This window comes from Giraffa tippelskirchi, chromosome 12 (assembly GCF_054371585.1).
Source record: "Giraffa tippelskirchi isolate mGirTip1 chromosome 12, T2T-mGirTip1v1.2.pri, whole genome shotgun sequence".
In the NCBI taxonomy this organism is placed as follows: domain Eukaryota; kingdom Metazoa; phylum Chordata; class Mammalia; order Artiodactyla; family Giraffidae; genus Giraffa; species Giraffa tippelskirchi.
Genome location: NC_137286.1, coordinates 65,563,594 through 65,589,256, shown reverse-complemented (window position 1 = coordinate 65,589,256; position 25,663 = coordinate 65,563,594). Strand labels below are relative to the sequence as shown.

The following is a 25,663-nucleotide window of genomic DNA, read 5'->3' as shown; positions in this document are numbered from 1 at the left end:
CGCGCAACACCCAGACGCCGACGATGACTCACCCACCCCTGCAGGAAGAACGAGCCCCCGCTCTGGACAGAGACCCAGAGCCCTTGCCGGAAACACCACGTCCAGGGGAGCGGTCGGCTCTGCCGCCTCCATCCCTGTCGGCTCACCATGGACGCTGTCAAATCGGTCTGCCCCCAGGGGACATGGAGTTCCTTTCCCCTGAACTGCTTTGCATTTGGTTTGTTTCCACCTTTCTGGTGATGTTTTATTTTTTGTATGGTTTCCTGTATTTTTGTTGGTTAAGTTGGGAACTTGTTGGTTAAGTTAGTAAACTTTTTCATCATTGTTGCAATTTGGGAACACTGTTGTGTAACTCTGGTGATACTGTGTTACCATCACCACTTTGTGGTTTCAGACCCGTTTGATCTTTATGCCCCACCCCCCAACAAAGCCTGGATTCAAGGCAAGCACGCCCTGTTCATCCCTCCCCCCAATCCTGAACACAATTTCATCTTTTCTTTCTGCATTCCTTCCTATATTCTTGGTGTCCCCAATCAATGACTCTCAGTGAAATGACTGAAGGAGTTTCTTTCGGACTCTCCACCTACTGTAAGACTCCATTGGAGAGTTCTCATTTTTATGTCATTTGAACTAGCCTTTGATAGCTGACAGGACGGTGTACGTCCTTTCAAGATATCATGTGCCAAACGAAGCCCTTTTGGCAAATGCCATCATTATCTCCAGGCAGGCATTGCTGTTTGAAGGGTGACATCTCAGCCAGAAGGCAGAGGCTGAGCTCCTCTTGTTGCACCAGCTCCCAAAAGAAGCCAAGAAAGGGAGCTGGAACAACAAACCACCCCAACGCCCAGGAAAGCGTTCTTCACGACAGAAGGCTAGAAAATGACCCAACAACCTTGTGGCCCAGAACCCCTCTAGAAAAATCACTGTTCCATAAAAAAGAGAAACACGTGGGAAGTTCCAAGGAGAGGCAATGCCCATGGCCAGTGTACATTAGAGACGGCCTGACCGCTCCGGGGAAGACACGCACCAACGGAACCCCTTGGGAAACAGCAGTGAGAGTCCTCACCGTCGTAAGGGTTTCCTCTGGGGACAACCTGCCCTGGGCACCACATGAGGGAGCAGACCAGCTTCTCTTCCTCTGCTCCCACACCATTCACTCATGAAGGCAGCTCAGGTGTTCTCATGCCCTGCCTGCCTGCCTGCCTGCCTGCCTGGCTCATCCGTGAGCTGTGACCACCTCCAGGGCAGGACTCCACCTTCTCCTCTCTGTGTACCGTGAATCTGCACACAGTGGGCTTTCAGAACCTTAGGAGACTTGAGCCATTCCCACTCGAGCCAGAACCCTCCCCAGGAAGGAAAACGGCTGTGGGGTCATTTTGGCCCCAGCACTGGTTCCGAAAGCCTGGCGGCTCCTACAGCCTCTACGGTGTGAAGAGGGAGGTCCCTTTTGACAGAGCTTTCCGGCTGTCAGATCTAAGCTGTTGTTTCACTGTCAGCTGTGTCTCTTCCGTTGCAGCCAGGTGGGCCACGCTGCTCCAAAGGGGCTCACAAGCTGAGTGGCAAGGGAGGTATTGAGAGGACAGGGATGGCTACAACGTGCTGCAAACTGAGTGAGGGTCCCCACAATCCTCAGCAAAGGTCTGTGGTGTGCAAGTGGGGAGTAGAGGGCCCCCAAGTTCCAAAGGAAGGGAGGTACTCGGGAGCTAAAGCCCTTGGCTGCTGTGGTAGCAGCTGCAGATGGCAGCTCGTCCACAGTGCACTTCGAATGAGGTCATATGAGCGGGACTCTGGAAATGGCTCTGAAATCAAGAGAAAGGGGTCAGGGTATGTGGGAATCCGGCGGGGGTGGGGGGTGGATGAAGGAAGGTGTCCTTCCTCTCTCCAGTGCAATTTGGTTTGGTGAGTCTCAAAGCTACCAGATGGCACTTCCCAAGTCAGGCCCCCGCAGGAATCAGGGTGGGCTGCGTGCCTCGGCGCCTGCTACAGGGACAAGCCACACCAGTGGCCTCCCTGAGCTCAAATGGCCGGATCTGGGGGTTCTGTCTGGGTGCACACCTCCTTGCTCTGGCCAAGTTCCCCCCTTCTCTGAGCACCAGCTTCATCCTCTCGAATGAGGACATCGATTGCTACCTTGGCACGTTACTCTCTTCATCCTGTGAAGACTCATTAGGCTTATCCTACAATTACTAGCTGGCCCGAAGAGATATCTCCTGAATCCAGATTAAGCTGGAGTCTCCCAGGCTCATCTGGCATGTCTTCCCTGAAGTCTGCCAAAACCCACACCCTTGCATTTCCAGGGACTCCCCTTAGCCAGCTGGGCAGAAAACCCAGCATGGTTCAAACAAGCTGACAGACAAGCGGGAGAGGACTCACGGGCAGACGGCCTCCCTCAGGTCTCGGGTGGAGCTCTGGGACCACAGCAGCAGCGGGCCATCCCAGCCCCTGGGCTCAGCAGCGCCCTCATTCTCAGGCCGGCGGCTCTGCCCTGAGGGGAGCAGGAAGGTCACCAACTGCCGCAGGCGGACCTCAAGCCCCTCCCACTGCTGGAGCCTGACCTCCCCCGGCCCCACCCCTTCCCCTACCCCAGCAGAACGAGAGCTCGTCTTCCCCTGGCTTCCAACGTGAGGCCCGGCCCCGGGCCCCGATTGGGCACTGCCCCAGTCCGGAGCCAATCACAGTGGCCAGGGAGGTGGAACGCACCGATTGGCCCGGGCCAGGTCATGTGACCATACTCCCCAGGAAACTCAAATATTACCAAGATTCCCTAACAAACCAATGAACAAAATTATCCAGTAAAGGCAAACCGTACTTTTTAATGAGGCCAATGTCACAGAAAAAAAAAAAAAATCCTTCACAATGAACTGCTCAAGGAAGCTACTAAATAAGCTTTCAGAAAAGTTAAGACGTTTTTTTTTTTTTTTAATAGGGTGACGGAGAGCTATACCTTTCCCATCTATGTGAATTTAGGTTTAAACTAGATTTCCCTCGGCTATTATATAAGACAAAAAACCCCACATCACCCCCTTTCACTCCCCCCACCCCCAAAAAGTGTTTTAGTCTATTGAATTTTTGTGTCCTCAGTTGTGTCTGATTCACGGCAACTCACGAACTCTACACAGCCAGGCTCTTCCGTCCATGGAATTCAGGGCAATTTTTTTCTGTCACAGCAAATGCCCACCCTGGGTGATCCAAAGGCAAGGGCTCAGAGGCTCCTGAGAGACTAACTCCTTTCAGCTGAGCACAGAGCTGGCTCCTCACTGGGATGCCTGTGGCCTGGGGCTCCCAGAGGGGAGAGCAGCACTCGCCCCACCGTGTGGTCACTGCTGGAAGTGCAGGCTGCTCCTCACTCCCCCTTGACAGTGTCCCTGAGGGCAGAACAGTGTGAATCTACTCAAGGTGGAAACGCAAACTCCGATGCAACCAAACTTCCCACAAGGTCTCCAAAACCACTCAGGAACAGGGAATTGGAAACTGCAGGGCATGACATGAATGGAGATGGAGACTTGACACCTTACACCGAGTTCACTTCCAGTTATCCCTAGACAAAGTTTCCATGAAAACTTGTCACAAATCTAGAAGAACAATGAGCAGAAACTGGACACGTGCTTTGAGTCTTCACACACAAAACAAAAAGGCAGCCCACAAAACAACCCAGAGAATACAGTGGACTTTGCAAAATCAAAGATATCTACTGTGGGAAAGACCTCATTACAAAAGCAAAAGACAGGTCATACATCGCGAGACGAATGAGTGGAAACACAAAGCTTCTCAAGGATGTGTCTCCAAACAGACAAAGAACACCAACACGACAAGCCTGTGAAAACTAGGGAAAGGTCTGAAGGGACAGCAGACTGAGGAAGACACACACAGAGTATCCCGGATGATGTCCAGCACTGAGGGCCTGAAGAAACAACAGTCTAGTTGCACTCCCTCAGGCCTGTGTGACCCTGGATGAGGCCTCTGTTTCCCGGTGGCTCTGAGAGATGGACAGGGAGGAAGGGGAAGAGAAATCACTTGCATTTCTAATACTCACAGCAAAGTCTTCCAATGAGAAGGGAATTATCACCCCCACTGACAATGCCATTCACTGAAGTGATACCCACGAGTCCATCTAACCCAGAAGGGAAGGAAGGACCTGTTCTCACAAAACGGCGAGAGATGGAAGAAGGAAGATCAAGCCCACACCAACCACTGGAAAGAGAAGCTGTGCTCAGGGCTTGAAAGAATTCCTATTGGGAAAATGATGTCACAGCCCCACAAGGCAATCCACAGCTTCGATGCTATTCCTCCCAAAATGCCAATGCATTTTCGCACCGAACAAAGAATTGCAAAAGGGGTACGGAAACAGAAAAGAGCCTAAATTGTCAATACAATCCGACGAAAAAGCCCCGATACGGACATCCAAGGTTGTGTGAAAGGAAATTAGACGACCAAACTAGGATCCTCAGGAGAGTATCGGAGAAGGCGATGGCGACCCACTCCAGTACTCTTGCCTGGAAAACGCCCTGGACGGAGGAGCCTGGTAGGCTGCAGGCCATGGGGTCGCGCAGAGTCAGACACGACTGAAGTGACTTAGCCGCAGCGGCAGCAGCAGGACAGTATGCTATTGGGAATACAACAACACACACAGATCCAGATCGATGGAATAAAGTTGAGGGTCCAGAAACAAACCCCGGCATCCATGGTCAACTCATCTCTGACACAAAAGGGGAGAATATCCAAATGGGAACGAGAAAGCCTCTTCAATAAATGTCCATGGGAAAACCAGACAGCTACATCTGAAGAATGCTATTGGTTTTGATCTCACACCACCTCAATATCGGGGAAAAACCTCACCCTAAAGACTGATGTCATGAGACAGCTAGAAAGAAGCGTAGGTCAAAGGCTCCTTAACATCAGAGTCTCCTTGCCATTTGCTGGGCGGAGGTAGAAATGGGTCTCTTCAAGTAAGGGAAAGAGGAAAACGAAGTACGCCAATGGGTTTCCATCCAATGGAACCTCTTCACAACAGAGAAGCTAAGCATTCAGAAATGCAAAAGATGGGAAACGGAACATGAGAGACTCCTTGCAAGTGGTGTATCTGAGAAGGGGTTCATATGGAAAGAGACGAAGAATGCACAGCACTCAGATTCCAAGAAACACCACCACCACCCTTGACCCTTCCCCCATGACCAACTCCGACCTAAAGCCTTTCTCTCCCTCTAACCTATCCCTAAAACATAACCCTCATCTAATCATATACATGTGCATTCCTAGCATCCATCCATCCACACACGAGAGAGAAAGAGGAAGACACAGACTGAATCGAGAAGGGAAAAGAGAGGGACACAGACAGAGAGAGACACGGAACCAAAGAGAGGAAAGGAGTCGACGGTCCAGACTTTTCATCAATCTGTCTCGAAGGTAGAAGCAATGACAGCGCCCATCCACCCCAGAAGGGGGAAAAGGACGGAAGGTTTGGAGAGGAAAAGACAAGAACGCAGGGAGCCATTAGAAGCTCAGCCACCCGCAGAAGCCGAGCTGGGACACTTGAACAGAATCTCAATGGAAACAGAGGACCAGAAAGTTGGCTACTCTTTTCTATAAGAGAGGGAGACCTTCGAGTCTTCCTTTCGCGCCTCCAACTTGGATGCGGGGTCTCAAAACACTCAGGAGGGGGAGTGCCTTTTCCTGGGTACCACGGCGCATCCAGGCCTCGTTCTGCCCCATTCTGTGCTGTGTCAGCCCTGGATGGAGTCTTTCTTTCTGAAGTCTCAGCGCACAAGCTCCACGTGATATCGGCCCCAGGTGGAAACGCATGGAGCTGCTCGTAGGCCGACAGACCTAGGAAGCAGATGGGAGAATGACCCCCACTCTCCAGATGGAGAGACTGGGGAAACCCTGAGGGGCATACGCTTGTCCAGGGCCACACCACTTATGAGAAGAAGGAGCCTGGTCTGAGAGCAGCGGGGTCCTCGGAGCTCAGGCCCTGGCTGCACCCAGGCCTCCCCAGGGCTGTGGGCTGGGCTGTGTGGCTGTCACTGTGCCTGCACATGGCCTAAGGGGGGTGGTCGAGCAGTCAGAAACCCAGAGATTCCCTTGGGAAGTTTTGGGGAAGGGACCTCAGCACGAACCCCAGGAAATGATGTCACCTGCCGGCAACAGAACCCAACAGAACCCGCAACCCGGGTATCCAGGCCTCCAGAGCGGAGAGGAGCCCCCAGCCAGATCACTTGCTGCCAGGATGTTCTGCTGTTTGCCCCTGCCCAGAGGCCGGGGCCTCAGGAGAGCTCACAGGCAGTGTGCGTGGGCACCCTGTCGACGTTGGCTCAGGGCACCCCCGAGAGGCCTCTGGCCCTTTGCCCGGAGAAACAGAAAGGTAACACGGGGAGCCCCAGGCCGGGCCAGCCCACCTCTCCCATGCCACCCGGAAACACCGGGTCCTTTGCCTGTGTGTGTGGATGCGGGTTTCTCGGGGTGTGTCTCCCTCAAGGAAGCCCAGGCGGATGTGGGGTCAGAAGCCTGCGGGCAAGTTGTGTCCACACCCCAGGGGAGAGCAGGCTGGCTGGGATGGGGAGAGTGCGGGCAGCGCCGGCCGCCCAGGCTGGCCTCACACCCTCAGGTGGGTCTCTTTCCTCCCGGGTGGGGATCTGAGCAGACACACGTCTCTGACCCTTCTGGGAAGAGAAGTTCGAGCAGGCAGAAGCAGCGGCTCCACTGGCCAGGCCCAGCTCGGAAAAGTCCCAGCATGGCTGGCTGACGGTCACTGTCGTTGCAGAGCTTCCCACGTGATGAGGCCGAGGACGGGGACACCCCGTCCACCTCCCGGAGGGAGGGGTCGGAGCACCACCCCCCCCGCCCCTGAGGCCCAGTGCAGGCTCCAGGTGAGCGTGCCCACGGAGGCATCAGCCCCACCGGGGGCGAAGCGGAGGCGGGGAAGGCCTGCTGCCGAGACACCACACAGGATACACCCGGCGGCCCAGTCTGAGGCTGCCACGGAGCTCAGCACACCCGGCTCCGACCCAGAGTCCCGAGAACCCCAGCCTCTGAGGCAGCAGGAGGACCTGGAGCCCAGCACGCCAGAGAACAGAGGTGAGGACGCTGGGGCTGGTGCACGGGAGTGTGTGGGGAGGGGGTGCTGAGCTACACAGGGACGAGTCCCCGAAAGATGCTGCTGGGCCTGCAGCAAGCGCTGGCCTCACACCCCCACCCCCTTCTTGCACACTTCAGTCCCAAAAGACATCCGACCCTGGGTATTCTTTGGGAATCTCTTGGAAGCTTTCTGTCCCGGGATACGCACATGCCAAGGCTGGCCTGTGGGCAAACTTTGCTTCTCCCCCAGCTCTAGCACTGGCCTCCAACTGGAACCAGGCTCCACTTCCCAGACCTGTCCCTACAGAGGTGGTGGCTCCAGGTGCAGGACCCAGGGATCCACCGAGGGCAGATGGAGAACCGAGACTTGCCCTCGCAGAGACACCAGGCCAGCTGGGTTCTGGCCAGCACACCGGGCAGATCGGATCTCCGTGCCTGCAGGACCCCCAGCCCCAGGCACTGATGTCCCACCCCCTCAGCCAGAACCTCCACCTCCACGTGCACCTGTACCTGCTCGGGCTTTGGCAGGAGAACCCGAGGCAGAGGAGGAGTCACCGCCTCGGCAGGGAGAGCCTGCCCTGGCTCCCGCGCAACACCCAGACGCCGACGATGACTCACCCACCCCTGCAGGAAGAACGAGCCCCCGCTCTGGACAGAGACCCAGAGCCCTTGCCGGAAACACCACGTCCAGGGGAGCGGTCGGCTCTGCCGCCTCCATCCCTGTCGGCTCACCGTGGACGCTGTCAACTCGGTCTGCCCCCAGGGGACATGGAGTTCCTTTCCCCTGAACTGCTTTGCATTTGGTTTGTTTCCACCTTTCTGGTGATGTTTTATTTTTTGTATGGTTTCCTGTATTTTTGTTGGTTAAGTTGGGAACTTGTTGGTTAAGTTAGTAAACTTTTTCATCATTGTTGCAATTTGGGAACACTGTTGTGTAACTCTGGTGATACTGTGTTACCATCACCACTTTGTGGTTTCAGACCCGTTTGATCTTTATGCCCCACCCCCCAACAAAGCCTGGATTCAAGGCAAGCACGCCCTGTTCATCCCTCCCCCCGATCCTGAACACAATTTCATCTTTTCTTTCTGCATTCCTTCCTATATTCTTGGTGTCCCCAATCAATGACTCTCAGTGAAATGACTGAAGGAGTTTCTTTCGGACTCTCCACCTACTGTAAGACTCCATTGGAGAGTTCTCATTTTTATGTCATTTGAACTAGCCTTTGATAGCTGACAGGACGGTGTACGTCCTTTCAAGATATCATGTGCCAAACGAAGCCCTTTTGGCAAATGCCATCATTATCTCCAGGCAGGCATTGCTGTTTGAAGGGTGACATCTCAGCCAGAAGGCAGAGGCTGAGCTCCTCTTGTTGCACCAGCTCCCAAAAGAAGCCAAGAAAGGGAGCTGGAACAACAAACCACCCCAACGCCCAGGAAAGCGTTCTTCACGACAGAAGGCTAGAAAATGACCCAACAACCTTGTGGCCCAGAACCCCTCTAGAAAAATCACTGTTCCATAAAAAAGAGAAACACGTGGGAAGTTCCAAGGAGAGGCAATGCCCATGGCCAGTGTACTTTAGAGACGGCCTGACCGCTCCGGGGAAGACACGCACCGACGGAACCCCTTGGGAAACAGCAGTGAGAGTCCTCACCGTCGTAAGGGTTTCCTCTGGGGACAACCTGCCCTGGGCACCACATGGGGGAGCAGACCGGCTTCTCTTCCTCTGCCCCCACACCATTCACTCATGAAGGCAGCTCAGGTGTTCTCATGCCCTGCCTGCCTGCCTGCCTGCCTGCCTGGCTCATCCGTGAGCTGTGACCACCTCCAGGGCAGGACTCCACCTTCTCCTCTCTGTGTACCGTGAATCTGCACACAGTGGGCTTTCAGAACCTTAGGAGACTTGAGCCATTCCCACTCGAGCCAGAACCCTCCCCAGGAAGGAAAACGGCTGTGGGGTCATTTTGGCCCCAGCACTGGTTCCGAAAGCCTGGCGGCTCCTACAGCCTCTACGGTGTGAAGAGGGAGGTCCCTTTTGACAGAGCTTTCCGGCTGTCATATCTAAGCTGTTGTTTCACTGTCAGCTGTGTCTCTTCCGTTGCAGCCAGGTGGGCCACGCTGCTCCAAAGGGGCTCACAAGCTGAGTGGCAAGGGAGGTATTGAGAGGACAGGGATGGCTACAACGTGCTGCAAACTGAGTGAGGGTCCCCACAATCCTCAGCAAAGGTCTGTGGTGTGCAAGTGGGGAGTAGAGGGCCCCCAAGTTCCAAAGGAAGGGAGGTACTCGGGAGCTAAAGCCCTTGGCTGCTGTGGTAGCAGCTGCAGATGGCAGCTCGTCCACAGTGCACTTCGAATGAGGTCATATGAGCGGGACTCTGGAAATGGCTCCGAAATCAAGAGAAAGGGGTCAGGGTATGTGGGAATCCGGCGGGGGTGGGGGGTGGATGAAGGAAGGTGTCCTTCCTCTCTCCAGTGCAATTTGGTTTGGTGAGGCTCAAAGCTACCAGATGGCACTTCCCAAGTCAGGCCCCCGCAGGAATCAGGGTGGGCTGCGTGCCTCGGCGCCTGCTACAGGGACAAGCCACACCAGTGGCCTCCCTGAGCTCAAATGGCCGGATCTGGGGGTTCTGTCTGGGTGCACACCTCCTTGCTCTGGCCAAGTTCCCCCCTTCTCTGAGCACCAGCTTCATCCTCTCGAATGAGGACATCGATTGCTACCTTGGCACGTTACTCTCTTCATCCTGTGAAGACTCATTAGGCTTATCCTACAATTACTAGCTGGCCCGAAGAGATATCTCCTGAATCCAGATTAAGCTGGAGTCTCCCAGGCTCATCTGGCATGTCTTCCCTGAAGTCTGCCAAAACCCACACCCTTGCATTTCCAGGGACTCCCCTTAGCCAGCTGGGCAGAAAACCCAGCATGGTTCAAACAAGCTGACAGACAAGCGGGAGAGGACTCACGGGCAGACGGCCTCCCTCAGGTCTCGGGTGGAGCTCTGGGACCACAGCAGCAGCGGGCCATCCCAGCCCCTGGGCTCAGCAGCGCCCTCATTCTCAGGCCGGCGGCTCTGCCCTGAGGGGAGCAGGAAGGTCACCAACTGCCGCAGGCGGACCTCAAGCCCCTCCCACTGCTGGAGCCTGACCTCCCCCGGCCCCACCCCTTCCCCTACCCCAGCAGAACGAGAGCTCGTCTTCCCCTGGCTTCCAACGTGAGGCCCGGCCCCGGGCCCCGATTGGGCACTGCCCCAGTCCGGAGCCAATCACAGTGGCCAGGGAGGTGGAACGCACCGATTGGCCAGGGCCAGGTCATGTGACCATACTCCCCAGGAAACTCAAATATTACCAAGATTCCCTAACAAACCAATGAACAAAATTATCCAGTAAAGGCAAACCGTACTTTTTAATGAGGCCAATGTCACAGAAAAAAAAAAAAAATCCTTCACAATGAACTGCTCAAGGAAGCTACTAAATAAGCTTTCAGAAAAGTTAAGACGTTTTTTTTTTTTTTAATAGGGTGACGGAGAGCTATACCTTTCCCATCTATGTGAATTTAGGTTTAAACTAGATTTCCCTCGGCTATTATATAAGACAAAAAACCCCACATCACCCCCTTTCACTCCCCCCACCCCCAAAAAGTGTTTTAGTCTATTGAATTTTTGTGTCCTCAGTTGTGTCTGATTCACGGCAACTCACGAACTCTACACAGCCAGGCTCTTCCGTCCATGGAATTCAGGGCAATTTTTTTCTGTCACAGCAAATGCCCACCCTGGGTGATCCAAAGGCAAGGGCTCAGAGGCTCCTGAGAGACTAACTCCTTTCAGCTGAGCACAGAGCTGGCTCCTCACTGGGATGCCTGTGGCCTGGGGCTCCCAGAGGGGAGAGCAGCACTCGCCCCACCGTGTGGTCACTGCTGGAAGTGCAGGCTGCTCCTCACTCCCCCTTGACAGTGTCCCTGAGGGCAGAACAGTGTGAATCTACTCAAGGTGGAAACGCAAACTCCGATGCAACCAAACTTCCCACAAGGTCTCCAAAACCACTCAGGAACAGGGAATTGGAAACTGCAGGGCATGACATGAATGGAGATGGAGACTTGACACCTTACACCGAGTTCACTTCCAGTTATCCCTAGACAAAGTTTCCATGAAAACTTGTCACAAATCTAGAAGAACAATGAGCAGAAACTGGACACGTGCTTTGAGTCTTCACACACAAAACAAAAAGGCAGCCCACAAAACAACCCAGAGAATACAGTGGACTTTGCAAAATCAAAGATATCTACTGTGGGAAAGACCTCATTACAAAAGCAAAAGACAGGTCATACATCGCGAGACGAATGAGTGGAAACACAAAGCTTCTCAAGGATGTGTCTCCAAACAGTCAAAGAACACCAACACGACAAGCCTGTGAAAACTAGGGAAAGGTCTGAAGGGACAGCAGACTGAGGAAGACACACACAGAGTATCCCGGATGATGTCCAGCACTGAGGGCCTGAAGAAACAACAGTCTAGTTGCACTCCCTCAGGCCTGTGTGACCCTGGATGAGGCCTCTGTTTCCCGGTGGCTCTGAGAGATGGACAGGGAGGAAGGGGAAGAGAAATCACTTGCATTTCTAATACTCACAGCAAAGTCTTCCAATGAGAAGGGAATTATCACCCCCACTGACAATGCCATTCACTGAAGTGATACCCACGAGTCCATCTAACCCAGAAGGGAAGGAAGGACCTGTTCTCACAAAACGGCGAGAGATGGAAGAAGGAAGATCAAGCCCACACCAACCACTGGAAAGAGAAGCTGTGCTCAGGGCTTGAAAGAATTCCTATTGGGAAAATGAAGTCACAGCCCCACAAGGCAATCCACAGCTTCGATGCTATTCCTCCCAAAATGCCAATGCATTTTCGCACCGAACAAAGAATTGCAAAAGGGGTACGGAAACAGAAAAGAGCCTAAATTGTCAATACAATCCGACGAAAAAGCCCCGATACGGACATCCAAGGTTGTGTGAAAGGAAATTAGACGACCAAACTAGGATCCTCAGGAGAGTATCGGAGAAGGCGATGGCGACCCACTCCAGTACTCTTGCCTGGAAAACGCCCTGGACGGAGGAGCCTGGTAGGCTGCAGGCCATGGGGTCGCGCAGAGTCAGACACGACTGAAATGACTTAGGCGCAGCGGCAGCAGCAGGACAGTATGCTATTGGGAATACAACAACACACACAGATCCAGATCGATGAAATAAAGTTGAGGGTCCAGAAACAAACCCCGGCATCCATGGTCAACTCATCTCTGACACAAAAGGGGAGAATATCCAAATGGGAACAAGAAAGCCTCTTCAATAAATGTCCATGGGAAAACCAGACAGCTACATCTGAAGAACGCTATTGGTTTTGATCTCACACCACCTCAATATCGGGGAAAAACCTCACCCTAAAGACTGATGTCATGAGACAGCTAGAAAGAAGCGTAGGTCAAAGGCTCCTTAACATCAGAGTCTCCTTGCCATTTGCTGGGCGGAGGTAGAAATGGGTCTCTTCAAGTAAGGGAAAGAGGAAAACGAAGTACGCCAATGGGTTTCCATCCAATGGAACCTCTTCACAACAGAGAAGCTAAGCATTCAGAAATGCAAAAGATGGGAAACGGAACATGAGAGACTCCTTGCAAGTGGTGTATCTGAGAAGGGGTTCATATGGAAAGAGACGAAGAATGCACAGCACTCAGATTCCAAGAAACACCACCACCACCCTTGACCCTTCCCCCATGACCAACTCCGACCTAAAGCCTTTCTCTCCCTCTAACCTATCCCTAAAACATAACCCTCATCTAATCATATACATGTGCATTCCTAGCATCCATCCATCCACACACGAGAGAGAAAGAGGAAGACACAGACTGAATCCAGAAGGGAAAAGAGAGGGACACAGACAGAGAGAGACACGGAACCAAAGAGAGGAAAGGAGTCGACGGTCCAGACTTTTCATCAATCTGTCTCGAAGGTAGAAGCAATGACAGCGCCCATCCACCCCAGAAGGGGGAAAAGGACGGAAGGTTTGGAGAGGAAAAGACAAGAACGCAGGGAGCCATTAGAAGCTCAGCCACCCGCAGAAGCCGAGCTGGGACACTTGAACAGAATCTCAATGGAAACAGAGGACCAGAAAGTTGGCTACTCTTTTCTATAAGAGAGGGAGACCTTCGAGTCTTCCTTTCGCGCCTCCAACTTGGATGCGGGGTCTCAAAACACTCAGGAGGGGGAGTGCCTTTTCCTGGGTACCACGGCGCATCCAGGCCTCGTTCTGCCCCATTCTGTGCTGTGTCAGCCCTGGATGGAGTCTTTCTTTCTGAAGTCTCAGCGCACAAGCTCCACGTGATATCGGCCCCAGGTGGAAAGGCATGGAGCTGCTCGTAGGCCGACAGACCTAGGAAGCAGATGGGAGAATGACCCCCACTCTGCAGATGGAGAGACTGGGGAAACCCTGAGGGGCATACGCTTGTCCAGGGCCACACCACTTATGAGAAGAAGGAGCCTGGTCTGAGAGCAGCGGGGTCCTCGGAGCTCAGGCCCTGGCTGCACCCAGGCCTCCCCAGGGCTGTGGGCTGGGCTGTGTGGCTGTCACTGTGCCTGCACATGGCCTAAGGGGGGTGGTCGAGCAGTCAGAAACCCAGAGATTCCCTTGGGAAGTTTTGGGGAAGGGACCTCAGCACGAACCCCAGGAAATGATGTCACCTGCCGGCAACAGAACCCAACAGAACCCGCAACCCGTGTATACAGGCCTCCAGAGCGGAGAGGAGCCCCCAGCCAGATCACTTGCTGCCAGGATGTTCTGCTGTTTGCCCCTGCCCAGAGGCCGGGGCCTCAGGAGAGCTCACAGGCAGTGTGCGTGGGCACCCTGTCGACGTTGGCTCAGGGCACCCCCGAGAGGCCTCTGGCCCTTTGCCCGGAGAAACAGAAAGGTAACACGGGGAGCCCCAGGCCGGGCCAGCCCACCTCTCCCATGCCACCCGGAAACACCGGGTCCTTTGCCTGTGTGTGTGGATGCGGGTTTCTCGGGGTGTGTCTCCCTCAAGGAAGCCCAGGCGGATGTGGGGTCAGAAGCCTGCGGGCAAGTTGTGTCCACACCCCAGGGGAGAGCAGGCTGGCTGGGATGGGGAGAGTGCGGGCAGCGCCGGCCGCCCAGGCTGGCCTCACACCCTCAGGTGGGTCTCTTTCCTCCCGGGTGGGGATCTGAGCAGACACACGTCTCTGACCCTTCTGGGAAGAGAAGTTCGAGCAGGCAGAAGCAGCGGCTCCACTGGCCAGGCCCAGCTCGGAAAAGTCCCAGCATGGCTGGCTGACGGTCACTGTCGTTGCAGAGCTTCCCACGTGATGAGGCCGAGGACGGGGACACCCCGTCCACCTCCCGGAGGGAGGGGTCGGAGCACCACCCCCCCGCCCCTGAGGCCCAGTGCAGGCTCCAGGTGAGCGTGCCCACGGAGGCATCAGCCCCACCGGGGGCGAAGCGGAGGCGGGGAAGGCCTGCTGCCGAGACACCACACAGGATACACCCGGCGGCCCAGTCTGAGGCTGCCACGGAGCTCAGCACACCCGGCTCCGACCCAGAGTCCCGAGAACCCCAGCCTCTGAGGCAGCAGGAGGACCTGGAGCCCAGCACGCCAGAGCACAGAGGTGAGGACGCTGGGGCTGGTGCACGGGAGTGTGTGGGGAGGGGGTGCTGAGCTACACAGGGACGAGTCCCCGAAAGATGCTGCTGGGCCTGCAGCAAGCGCTGGCCTCACACCCCCACCCCCTTCTTGCACACTTCAGTCCCAAAAGACATCCGACCCTGGGTATTCTTTGGGAATCTCTTGGAAGCTTTCTGTCCCGGGATACGCACATGCCAAGGCTGGCCTGTGGGCAAACTTTGCTTCTCCCCCAGCTCTAGCACTGGCCTCCAACTGGAACCAGGCTCCACTTCCCAGACCTGTCCCTACAGAGGTGGTGGCTCCAGGTGCAGGACCCAGGGATCCACCGAGGGCAGATGGAGAACCGAGACTTGCCCTCGCAGAGACACCAGGCCAGCTGGGTTCTGGCCAGCACACCGGGCAGATCGGATCTCCGTGCCTGCAGGACCCCCAGCCCCAGGCACTGATGTCCCACCCCCTCAGCCAGAACCTCCACCTCCACGTGCACCTGTACCTGCTCGGGCTTTGGCAGGAGAACCCGAGGCAGAGGAGGAGTCACCGCCTCGGCAGGGAGAGCCTGCCCTGGCTCCCGCGCAACACCCAGACGCCGACGATGACTCACCCACCCCTGCAGGAAGAACGAGCCCCCGCTCTGGACAGAGACCCAGAGCCCTTGCCGGAAACACCACGTCCAGGGGAGCGGTCGGCTCTGCCGCCTCCATCCCTGTCGGCTCACCGTGGACGCTGTCAACTCGGTCTGCCCCCAGGGGACATGGAGTTCCTTTCCCCTGAACTGCTTTGCATTTGGTTTGTTTCCACCTTTCTGGTGATGTTTTATTTTTTGTATGGTTTCCTGTATTTTTGTTGGTTAAGTTGGGATTAGTAAACTTTTTCATCATTGTTGCAATTTGGGAACACTCTTGTGTAACTGGTGATACTGTGTTACCATCACCACTTTGTGGTTTCAGACCCGTTTGATCTTTATGCCCCACCCCCCAACAAAGCCTGGATTCAAGGCAAGCACGCCCTGTTCATCCCTCCCCCCGATCCTGAACACAATTTCATCTTTTCTTTCTGCATTCCTTCCTATATTCTTGGTGTCCCCAATCAATGACTCTCAGTGAAATGACTGAAGGAGTTTCTTTCGGACTCTCCACCTACTGTAAGACTCCATTGGAGAGTTCTCATTTTTATGTCATTTGAACTAGCCTTTGATAGCTGACAGGACGGTGTACGTCCTTTCAAGATATCATGTGCCAAACGAAGCCCTTTTGGCAAATGCCATCATTATCTCCAGGCAGGCATTGCTGTTTGAAGGGTGACATCTCAGCCAGAAGGCAGAGGCTGAGCTCCTCTTGTTGCACCAGCTCCCAAAAGAAGCCAAGAAAGGGAGCTGGAACAACAAACCACCCCAACGCCCAGGAAAGCGTTCTTCACGACAGAAGGCTAGAAAATGACCCAACAACCTTGTGGCCCAGAACCCCTCTAGAAAAATCACTGTTCCATAAAAAAGAGAAACACGTGGGAAGTTCCAAGGAGAGGCAATGCCCATGGCCAGTGTACTTTAGAGACGGCCTGACCGCTCCGGGGAAGACACGCACCGACGGAACCCCTTGGGAAACAGCAGTGAGAGTCCTCACCGTCGTAAGGGTTTCCTCTGGGGACAACCTGCCCTGGGCACCACATGAGGGAGCAGACCGGCTTCTCTTCCTCTGCCCCCACACCATTCACTCATGAAGGCAGCTCAGGTGTTCTCATGCCCTGCCTGCCTGCCTGCCTGCCTGGCTCATCCGTGAGCTGTGACCACCTCCAGGGCAGGACTCCACCTTCTCCTCTCTGTGTACCGTGAATCTGCACACAGTGGGCTTTCAGAACCTTAGGAGACTTGAGCCATTCCCACTCGAGCCAGAACCCTCCCCAGGAAGGAAAACGGCTGTGGAGTCATTTTGGCCCCAGCACTGGTTCCGAAAGCCTGGCGGCTCCTACAGCCTCTACGGTGTGAAGAGGGAGGTCCCTTTTGACAGAGCTTTCCGGCTGTCAGATCTAAGCTGTTGTTTCACTGTCAGCTGTGTCTCTTCCGTTGCAGCCAGGTGGGCCACGCTGCTCCAAAGGGGCTCACAAGCTGAGTGGCAAGGGAGGTATTGAGAGGACAGGGATGGCTACAACGTGCTGCAAACTGAGTGAGGGTCCCCACAATCCTCAGCAAAGGTCGGTGGTGTGCAAGTGGGGAGTAGAGGGCCCCCAAGTTCCAAAGGAAGGGAGGTACTCGGGAGCTAAAGCCCTTGGCTGCTGTGGTAGCAGCTGCAGATGGCAGCTCGTCCACAGTGCACTTCGAATGAGGTCATATGAGCGGGACTCTGGAAATGGCTCCGAAATCAAGAGAAAGGGGTCAGGGTATGTGGGAATCCGGCGGGGGTGGGGGGTGGATGAAGGAAGGTGTCCTTCCTCTCTCCAGTGCAATTTGGTTTCGTGAGTCTCAAAGCTACCAGATGGCACTTCCCAAGTCAGGCCCCCGCAGGAATCAGGGTGGGCTGCGTGCCTCAGCGCCTGCTACAGGGACAAGCCACACCAGTGGCCTCCCTGAGCTCAAATGGCCGGATCTGGGGGTTCTGTCTGGGTGCACACCTCCTTGCTCTGGCCAAGTTCCCCCCTTCTCTGAGCACCAGCTTCATCCTCTCGAATGAGGACATCGATTGCTACCTTGGCACGTTACTCTCTTCATCCTGTGAAGACTCATTAGGCTTATCCTACAATTACTAGCTGGCCCGAAGAGATATCTCCTGAATCCAGATTAAGCTGGAGTCTCCCAGGCTCATCTGGCATGTCTTCCCTGAAGTCTGCCAAAACCCACACCATTGCATTTCCAGGGACTCCCCTTAGCCAGCTGGGCAGAAAACCCAGCATGGTTCAAACAAGCTGACAGACAAGCGGGAGAGGACTCACGGGCAGACAACCTCCCTCAGGTCTCTGGTGGAGCTCTGGGACCACAGCAGCAGCGGGCCATCTCAGACCCTGGGCTCAGCAGCGCCCTCATTCTCAGGCCGGCGGCTCTGCCCTGAGGGGAGCAGGAAGGTCACCAACTGCCGCAGGCGGACCTCAAGCCCCTCCCACTGCTGGAGCCTGACCTCCCCCGGCCCCACCCCTTCCCCTACCCCAGCAGGACGAGAGCTCGTCTTCCCCTGGCTTCCAACGTGAGGCCCGGCCCCGGGCCCCGATTGGGCACTGCCCCAGTCCGGAGCCAATCACAGTGGCCAGGGAGGTGGAACGCACCGATTGGCCAGGGCCAGGTCATGTGACCATACTCCCCAGGAAACTCAAACCTTACCAAGATTCCCTAACAAACCAATGAACAAAATTATCCAGTAAAGGCAAACCGTACTTTTTAATGAGGCCAATGTCACAGAAAAAAAAAAAAAATCCTTCACAATGAACTGCTCAAGGAAGCTACTAAATAAGCTTTCAGAAAAGTTAAGACGTTTTTTTTTTTTTAATAGGGTGACGGAGAGCTATACCTTTCCCATCTATGTGAATTTAGGTTTAAACTAGATTTCCCTCGGCTATTATATAAGACAAAAAACCCCACATCACCCCCTTTCACTCCCCCCACCCCCAAAAAGTGTTTTAGTCTATTGAATTTTTGTGTCCTCAGTTGTGTCTGATTCACGGCAACTCACGAACTCTACACAGCCAGGCTCTTCCGTCCATGGAATTCAGGGCAATTTTTTTCTGTCACAGCAAATGCCCACCCTGGGTGATCCAAAGGCAAGGGCTCAGAGGCTCCTGAGAGTCTAACTCCTTTCAGCCGAGCACAGAGCTGGCTCCTCACTGGGATGCCTGTGGCCTGGGGCTCCCAGAGGGGAGAGCAGCACTCGCCCCACCGTGTGGTCACTGCTGGAAGTGCAGGCTGCTCCTCACTCCCCCTTGACAGTGTCCCTGAGGGCAGAACAGTGTGAATCTACTCAAGGTGGAAACGCAAACTCCGATGCAACCAAACTTCCCACGAGGTCTCCAAAACCACTCAGGAACAGGGAATTGGAAACTGCAGGGCATGACATGAATGGAGATGGAGACTTGACACCTTACACCGAGTTCACTTCCAGTTATCCCTAGACAAAGTTTCCATGAAAACTTGTCACAAATCTAGAAGAACAATGAGCAGAAACCGGACACGTGCTTTGAGTCTTCACACACAAAACAAAAAGGCAGCCCACAAAACAACCCAGAGAATACAGTGGACTTTGCAAAATCAAAGATATCTACTGTGGGAAAGACCTCATTACAAAAGCAAAAGACAGGTCATACATCGCGAGACGAATGAGTGGAAACACAAAGCTTCTCAAGGATGTGTCTCCAAACAGACAAAGAACACCAACACGACAAGCCTGTGAAAACTAGGGAAAGGTCTGAAGGGACAGCAGACTGAGGAAGACACACACAGAGTATCCCGGATGATGTCCAGCACTGAGGGCCTGAAGAAACAACAGTCTAGTTGCACTCCCTCAGGCCTGTGTGACCCTGGATGAGGCCTCTGTTTCCCGGTGGCTCTGAGAGATGGACAGGGAGGAAGGGGAAGAGAAATCACTTGCATTTCTAATACTCACAGCAAAGTCTTCCAATGAGAAGGGAATTATCACCCCCACTGACAATGCCATTCACTGAAGTGATACCCACGAGTCCATCTAACCCAGAAGGGAAGGAAGGACCTGTTCTCACAAAACGGCGAGAGATGGAAGAAGGAAGATCAAGCCCACACCAACCACTGGAAAGAGAAGCTGTGCTCAGGGCTTGAAAGAATTCCTATTGGGAAAATGATGTCACAGCCCCACAAGGCAATCCACAGCTTCGATGCTATTCCTCCCAAAATGCCAATGCATTTTCGCACCGAACAAAGAATTGCAAAAGGGGTACGGAAACAGAAAAGAGCCTAAATTGTCAATACAATCCGACGAAAAAGCCCCGATACGGACATCCAAGGTTGTGTGAAAGGAAATTAGACGACCAAACTAGGATCCTCAGGAGAGTATCGGAGAAGGCGATGGCGACCCACTCCAGTACTCTTGCCTGGAAAACGCCCTGGACGGAGGAGCCTGGTAGGCTGCAGGCCATGGGGTCGCGCAGAGTCAGACACGACTGAAGTGACTTAGGCGCAGCGGCAGCAGCAGGACAGTATGCTATTGGGAATACAACAACACACACAGATCCAGATCGATGGAATAAAGTTGAGGGTCCAGAAACAAACCCCGGCATCCATGGTCAACTCATCTCTGACACAAAAGGGGAGAATATCCAAATGGGAACAAGAAAGCCTCTTCAATAAATGTCCATGGGAAAACCAGACAGCTACATCTGAAGAACGCTATTGGTTTTGATCTCACACCACCTCAATATCGGGAAAAAACCTCACCCTAAAGACTGATGTCATGAGACAGCTAGAAAGAAGCGTAGGTCAAAGGCTCCTTAACATCAGAGTCTCCTTGCCATTTGCTGGGCGGAGGTAGAAATGGGTCTCTTCAAGTAAGGGAAAGAGGAAAACGAAGTACGCCAATGGGTTTCCATCCAATGGAACCTCTTCACAACAGAGAAGCTAAGCATTCAGAAATGCAAAAGATAGGAAACGGAACATGAGAGACTCCTTGCAAGTGGTGTATCTGAGAAGGGGTTCATATGGAAAGAGACGAAGAACGCACAGCACTCAGATTCCAAGAAACACCACCACCACCCTTGACCCTTCCCCCATGACCAACTCCGACCTAAAGCCTTTCTCTCCCTCTAACCTATCCCTAAAACATAACCCTCATCTAATCACATACATGTGCATTCCTAGCATACATCCATCCTCACACGAGAGAGAAAGAGGAAGACACAGACTGAATCAAGAAGGGAAAAGAGAGGGACACAGCCAGAGAGAGACACGGAACCAAAGAGAGGAATGGAGTCGATGGTCCAGACGTTTCATCAATCTGTCTCGAAGGTAGAAGTAATGACAGCGCCCATCCACCCCAGAAGGGGGAAAAGGACAGAAGCTTTGGAGAGGAAAAGACAAGAACGCAGGGAGCCATTAGAAGCTCAGCCACCCGCAGAAGCCGAGCTGGGACACTTGAACAGAATCTCAATGGAAACAGAGGACCAGAAAGTTGGCTACTCTTTTCTATAAGAGAGGGAGACCTTCGAGTCTTCCTTTCGGTCCTCCAACTTGGATGCGGGGTCTCAAAACACTCAGGAGGGGGAGTGCCTTTTCCTGGGTACCACGGAGCATCCAGGCCTCGTTCTGCCCCATTCTGTGCTGTGTCAGCCCTGGATGGAGTCTTTCTTTCTGAAGTCTCAGCGCACAAGCTCCACGTGATATCGGCCCCAGGTGGAAAGGCATGGAGCTGCTCGTAGGCCGACAGACCTAGGAAGCAGATGGGAGAATGACCCCCACTCTGCAGATGGAGAGACTGGGGAAACCCTGAGGGGCATACGCTTGTCCAGGGCCACACCACTTATGAGAAGAAGGAGCCTGGTCTGAGAGCAGCGGGGTCCTCGCAGCTCAGGCCCTGGCTGCACCCAGGCCTCCCCAGGGCTGTGGGCTGGGCTGTGTGGCTGTCACTGTGCCTGCACATGGCCTAAGGGGGGTGGTCGAGCAGTCAGAAACCCAGAGATTCCCTTGGGAAGTTTTGGGGAAGGGACCTCAGCACGAACCCCAGGAAATGATGTCACCTGCCGGCAACAGAACCCAACAGAAACCGCAACCCGGGTATCCAGGCCTCCAGAGCGGAGAGGAGCCCCCAGCCAGATCACTTGCTGCCAGGATGTTCTGCTGTTTGCCCCTGCCCAGAGGCCGGGGCCTCAGGAGAGCTCACAGGCAGTGTGCGTGGGCACCCTGTCGACGTTGGCTCAGGGCACCCCCGAGAGGCCTCTGGCCCTTTGCCCGGAGAAACAGAAAGGTAACACGGGGAGCCCCAGGCCGGGCCAGCCCACCTCTCCCATGCCACCCGGAAACACCGGGTCCTTTGCCTGTGTGTGTGGATGCGGGTTTCTCGGGGTGTGTCTCCCTCAAGGAAGCCCAGGCGGATGTGGGGTCAGAAGCCTGCGGGCAAGTTGTGTCCACACCCCAGGGGAGAGCAGGCTGGCTGGGATGGGGAGAGTGCGGGCAGCGCCGGCCGCCCAGGCTGGCCTCACACCCTCAGGTGGGTCTCTTTCGTCCCGGGTGGGGATCTGAGCAGACACACGTCTCTGACCCTTCTGGGAAGAGAAGTTCGAGCAGGCAGAAGCAGCGGCTCCACTGGCCAGGCCCAGCTTGGAAAAGTCCCAGCATGGCTGGCTGACGGTCACTGTCGTTGCAGAGCTTCCCACGTGATGAGGCCGAGGACGGGGACACCCCGTCCACCTCCCGGAGGGAGGGGTCGGAGCACCACCCCCCCGCCCCTGAGGCCCAGTCCAGGCTCCAGGTGAGCGTGCCCACGGAGGCATCAGCCCCACCGGGGGCGAAGCGGAGGCGGGGAAGGCCTGCTGCCGAGACACCACACAGGATACACCCGGCGGCCCAGTCTGAGGCTGCCACGGAGCTCAGCACACCCGGCTCCGACCCAGAGTCCCGAGAACCCCAGCCTCTGAGGCAGCAGGAGGACCTGGAGCCCAGCACGCCAGAGCACAGAGGTGAGGACGCTGGGGCTGGTGCACGGGAGTGTGTGGGGAGGGGGTGCTGAGCTACACAGGGACGAGTTCCCGAAAGATGCTGCTGGGCCTGCAGCAAGCGCTGGCCTCACACCCCCACCCCCATCTTGCACACTTCAGTCCCAAAAGACATCCGACCCTGGGTATTCTTTGGGAATCTCTTGGAAGCTTTCTGTCCCGGGATACGCACATGCCAAGGCTGGCCTGTGGGCAAACTTTGCTTCTCCCTCAGCTCTAGCACTGGCCTCCAACTGGAACCAGGCTCCACTTCCCAGACCTGTCCCTACAGAGGTGGTGGCTCCAGGTGCAGGACCCAGGGATCCACCGAGGGCAGATGGAGAACCGAGACTTGCCCTCGCAGAGACACCAGGCCAGCTGGGTTCTGGCCAGCACACCGGGCAGATCGGATCTCCGTGCCTGCAGGACCCCCAGCCCCAGGCACTGATGTCCCACCCCCTCAGCCAGAACCTCCACCTCCACGTGCACCTGTACCTGCTCGGGCTTTGGCAGGAGAACCCGAGGCAGAGGAGGAGTCACCGCCTCGGCAGGGAGAGCCTGCCCTGGCTCCCGCGCAACACCCAGACGCCGACGATGACTCACCCACCCCTGCAGGAAGAACGAGCCCCCGCTCTGGACAGAGACCCAGAGCCCTTGCCGGAAACACCACGTCCAGGGGAGCGGTCGGCTCTGCCGCCTCCATCCCTGTCGGCTCACCGTGGACGCTGTCAACTCGGTCTGCCCCCAGGGGACATGGAGTTCCTTTCCCCTGAACTGCTTTGCATTTGGTTTGTTTCCACCTTTCTGGTGATGTTTTATTTTTTGTATGGTTTCCTGTATTTTTGTTGGTTAAGTTGGGAACTTGTTGGTTAAGTTAGTAAACTTTTTCATCATTGTTGCAATTTGGGAACACTGTTGTGTAACTCTGGTGATACTGTGTTACCATCACCACTTTGTGGTTTCAGACCCGTTTGATCTTTATGCCCCACCCCCCAACAAAGCCTGGATTCAAGGCAAGCACGCCCTGTTCATCCCTCCCCCCGATCCTGAACACAATTTCATCTTTTCTTTCTGCATTCCTTCCTATATTCTTGGTGTCCCCAATCAATGACTCTCAGTGAAATGACTGAAGGAGTTTCTTTCGGACTCTCCACCTACTGTAAGACTCCATTGGAGAGTTCTCATTTTTATGTCATTTGAACTAGCCTTTGATAGCTGACAGGACGGTGTACGTCCTTTCAAGATATCATGTGCCAAACGAAGCCCTTTTGGCAAATGCCAACATTATCTCCAGGCAGGCATTGCTGTTTGAAGGGTGACATCTCAGCCAGAAGGCAGAGGCTGAGCTCCTCTTGTTGCACCAGCTCCCAAAAGAAGCCAAGAAAGGGAGCTGGAACAACAAACCACCCCAACGCCCAGGAAAGCGTTCTTCACGACAGAAGGCTAGAAAATGACCCAACAACCTTGTGGCCCAGAACCCCTCTAGAAAAATCACTGTTCCATAAAAAAGAGAAACACGTGGGAAGTTCCAAGGAGAGGCAATGCCCATGGCCAGTGTACTTTAGAGACGGCCTGACCGCTCCGGGGAAGACACGCACCGACGGAACCCCTTGGGAAACAGCAGTGAGAGTCCTCACCGTCGTAAGGGTTTCCTCTGGGGACAACCTGCCCTGGGCACCACATGAGGGAGCAGACCGGCTTCTCTTCCTCTGCTCCCACACCATTCACTCATGAAGGCAGCTCAGGTGTTCTCATGCCCTGCCTGCCTGCCTGCCTGCCTGCCTGGCTCATCCGTGAGCTGTGACCACCTCCAGGGCAGGACTCCACCTTCTCCTCTCTGTGTACCGTGAATCTGCACACAGTGGGCTTTCAGAACCTTAGGAGACTTGAGCCATTCCCACTCGAGCCAGAACCCTCCCCAGGAAGGAAAACGGCTGTGGAGTCATTTTGGCCCCAGCACTGGTTCCGAAAGCCTGGCGGCTCCTACAGCCTCTACGGTGTGAAGAGGGAGGTCCCTTTTGACAGAGCTTTCTGGCTGTCAGATCTAAGCTGTTGTTTCACTGTCAGCTGTGTCTCTTCCGTTGCAGCCAGGTGGGCCACGCTGCTCCAAAGGGGCTCACAAGCTGAGTGGCAAGGGAGGTATTGAGAGGACAGGGATGGCTACAACGTGCTGCAAACTGAGTGAGGGTCCCCACAATCCTCAGCAAAGGTCTGTGGTGTGCAAGTGGGGAGTAGAGGGCCCCCAAGTTCCAAAGGAAGGGAGGTACTCGGGAGCTGAAGGCCTTGGCTGCTGTGGTAGCAGCTGCAGATGGCAGCTCGTCCACAGTGCACTTCGAATGAGGTCATATGAGCGGGACTCTGGAAATGGCTCCGAAGTCAAGAGAAAGGGGTCAGGGTATGTGGGAATCCGGCGGGGGTGGGGGGTGGATGAAGGAAGGTGTCCTTCCTCTCTCCAGTGCAATTTGGTTTGGTGATTCTCAAAGCTACCAGATGGCACTTCCCAAGTCAGGCCCCCGCAGGAATCAGGGTGGGCTGCGCGCCTCGGCGCCTGCTACAGGGACAAGCCACACCAGTGGCCTCCCTGAGCTCAAATGGCCGGATCTGGGGGTTCTGTCTGGGTGCTCACCTCCTTGCTCTGGCCAGGTTCCCCCCTTCTCTGAGCACCAGCTTCATCCTCTCGAATGAGGACATCGATTGCTACCTTGGCACGTTACTCTCTTCATCCTGTGAAGACTCATTAGGCTTATCCTACAATTACTAGCTGGCCCGAAGAGATATCTCCTGAATCCAGATTAAGCTGGAGTCTCCCAGGCTCATCTGGCATGTCTTCCCTGAAGTCTGCCAAAACCCACACCCTTGCATTTCCAGGGACTCCCCTTAGCCAGCTGGGCAGAAAACCCAGCATGGTTCAAACAAGCTGACAGACAAGCGGGAGAGGACTCACGGGCAGACGGCCTCCCTCAGGTCTCGGGTGGAGCTCTGGGACCACAGCAGCAGCGGGCCATCCCAGCCCCTGGGCTCAGCAGCGCCCTCATTCTCAGGCCGGCGGCTCTGCCCTGAGGGGAGCAGGAAGGTCACCAACTGCCGCAGGCGGACCTCAAGCCCCTCCCACTGCTGGAGCCTGACCTCCCCTGGCCCCACCCCTTCCCCTACCCCAGCAGGACGAGAGCTCGTCTTCCCCTGGCTTCCAACGTGAGGCCCGGCCCCGGGCCCCGATTGGGCACTGCCCCAGTCCGGAGCCAATCACAGTGGCCAGGGAGGTGGAACACACCGATTGGCCAGGGCCAG

At 55.0% G+C, this 25,663-nt stretch overlaps 1 protein-coding gene and 1 long non-coding RNA gene across 2 annotated transcripts in view; one reads left to right on the top strand and one right to left on the bottom strand.

The window, feature by feature from the left end:
- The window catches only part of LOC145530002 (uncharacterized), a 1,493,464-nt gene that overhangs the window by 1,001,896 nt on the left and 465,905 nt on the right, over positions 1–25,663 (bottom strand). Inside the window, exons 60-61 of the long non-coding RNA XR_014071397.1 lie at positions 25,320–25,431; positions 17,666–17,777 (exon numbers count right to left, since the gene is read on the bottom strand). This is a non-coding gene — a long non-coding RNA (uncharacterized LOC145530002). The remainder of the gene's footprint in view (positions 1–17,665; positions 17,778–25,319; positions 25,432–25,663) is intronic.
- On the top strand, positions 1,920–15,636 carry LOC145530085 (uncharacterized). Its single transcript, XM_081550896.1, has 3 exons — positions 1,920–1,933; positions 14,416–14,726; positions 14,977–15,636. Exons 1-3 carry the CDS (start codon positions 1,920–1,922, stop codon positions 15,603–15,605), a joined length of 954 nt encoding a protein of 317 aa, XP_081407022.1. The 3' UTR covers positions 15,606–15,636.

What these genes read in the sequence shown, in the direction of transcription:
- LOC145530085 (XM_081550896.1), top strand. An exon ending in CAGCACGCCAGAGCACAGAG is followed by an intron (nt 14,727 to 14,976) that starts GTGAGGACGCTG and finishes CTTCTCCCCCAG; the next exon opens with CTCTAGCACTGGCCTCCAAC.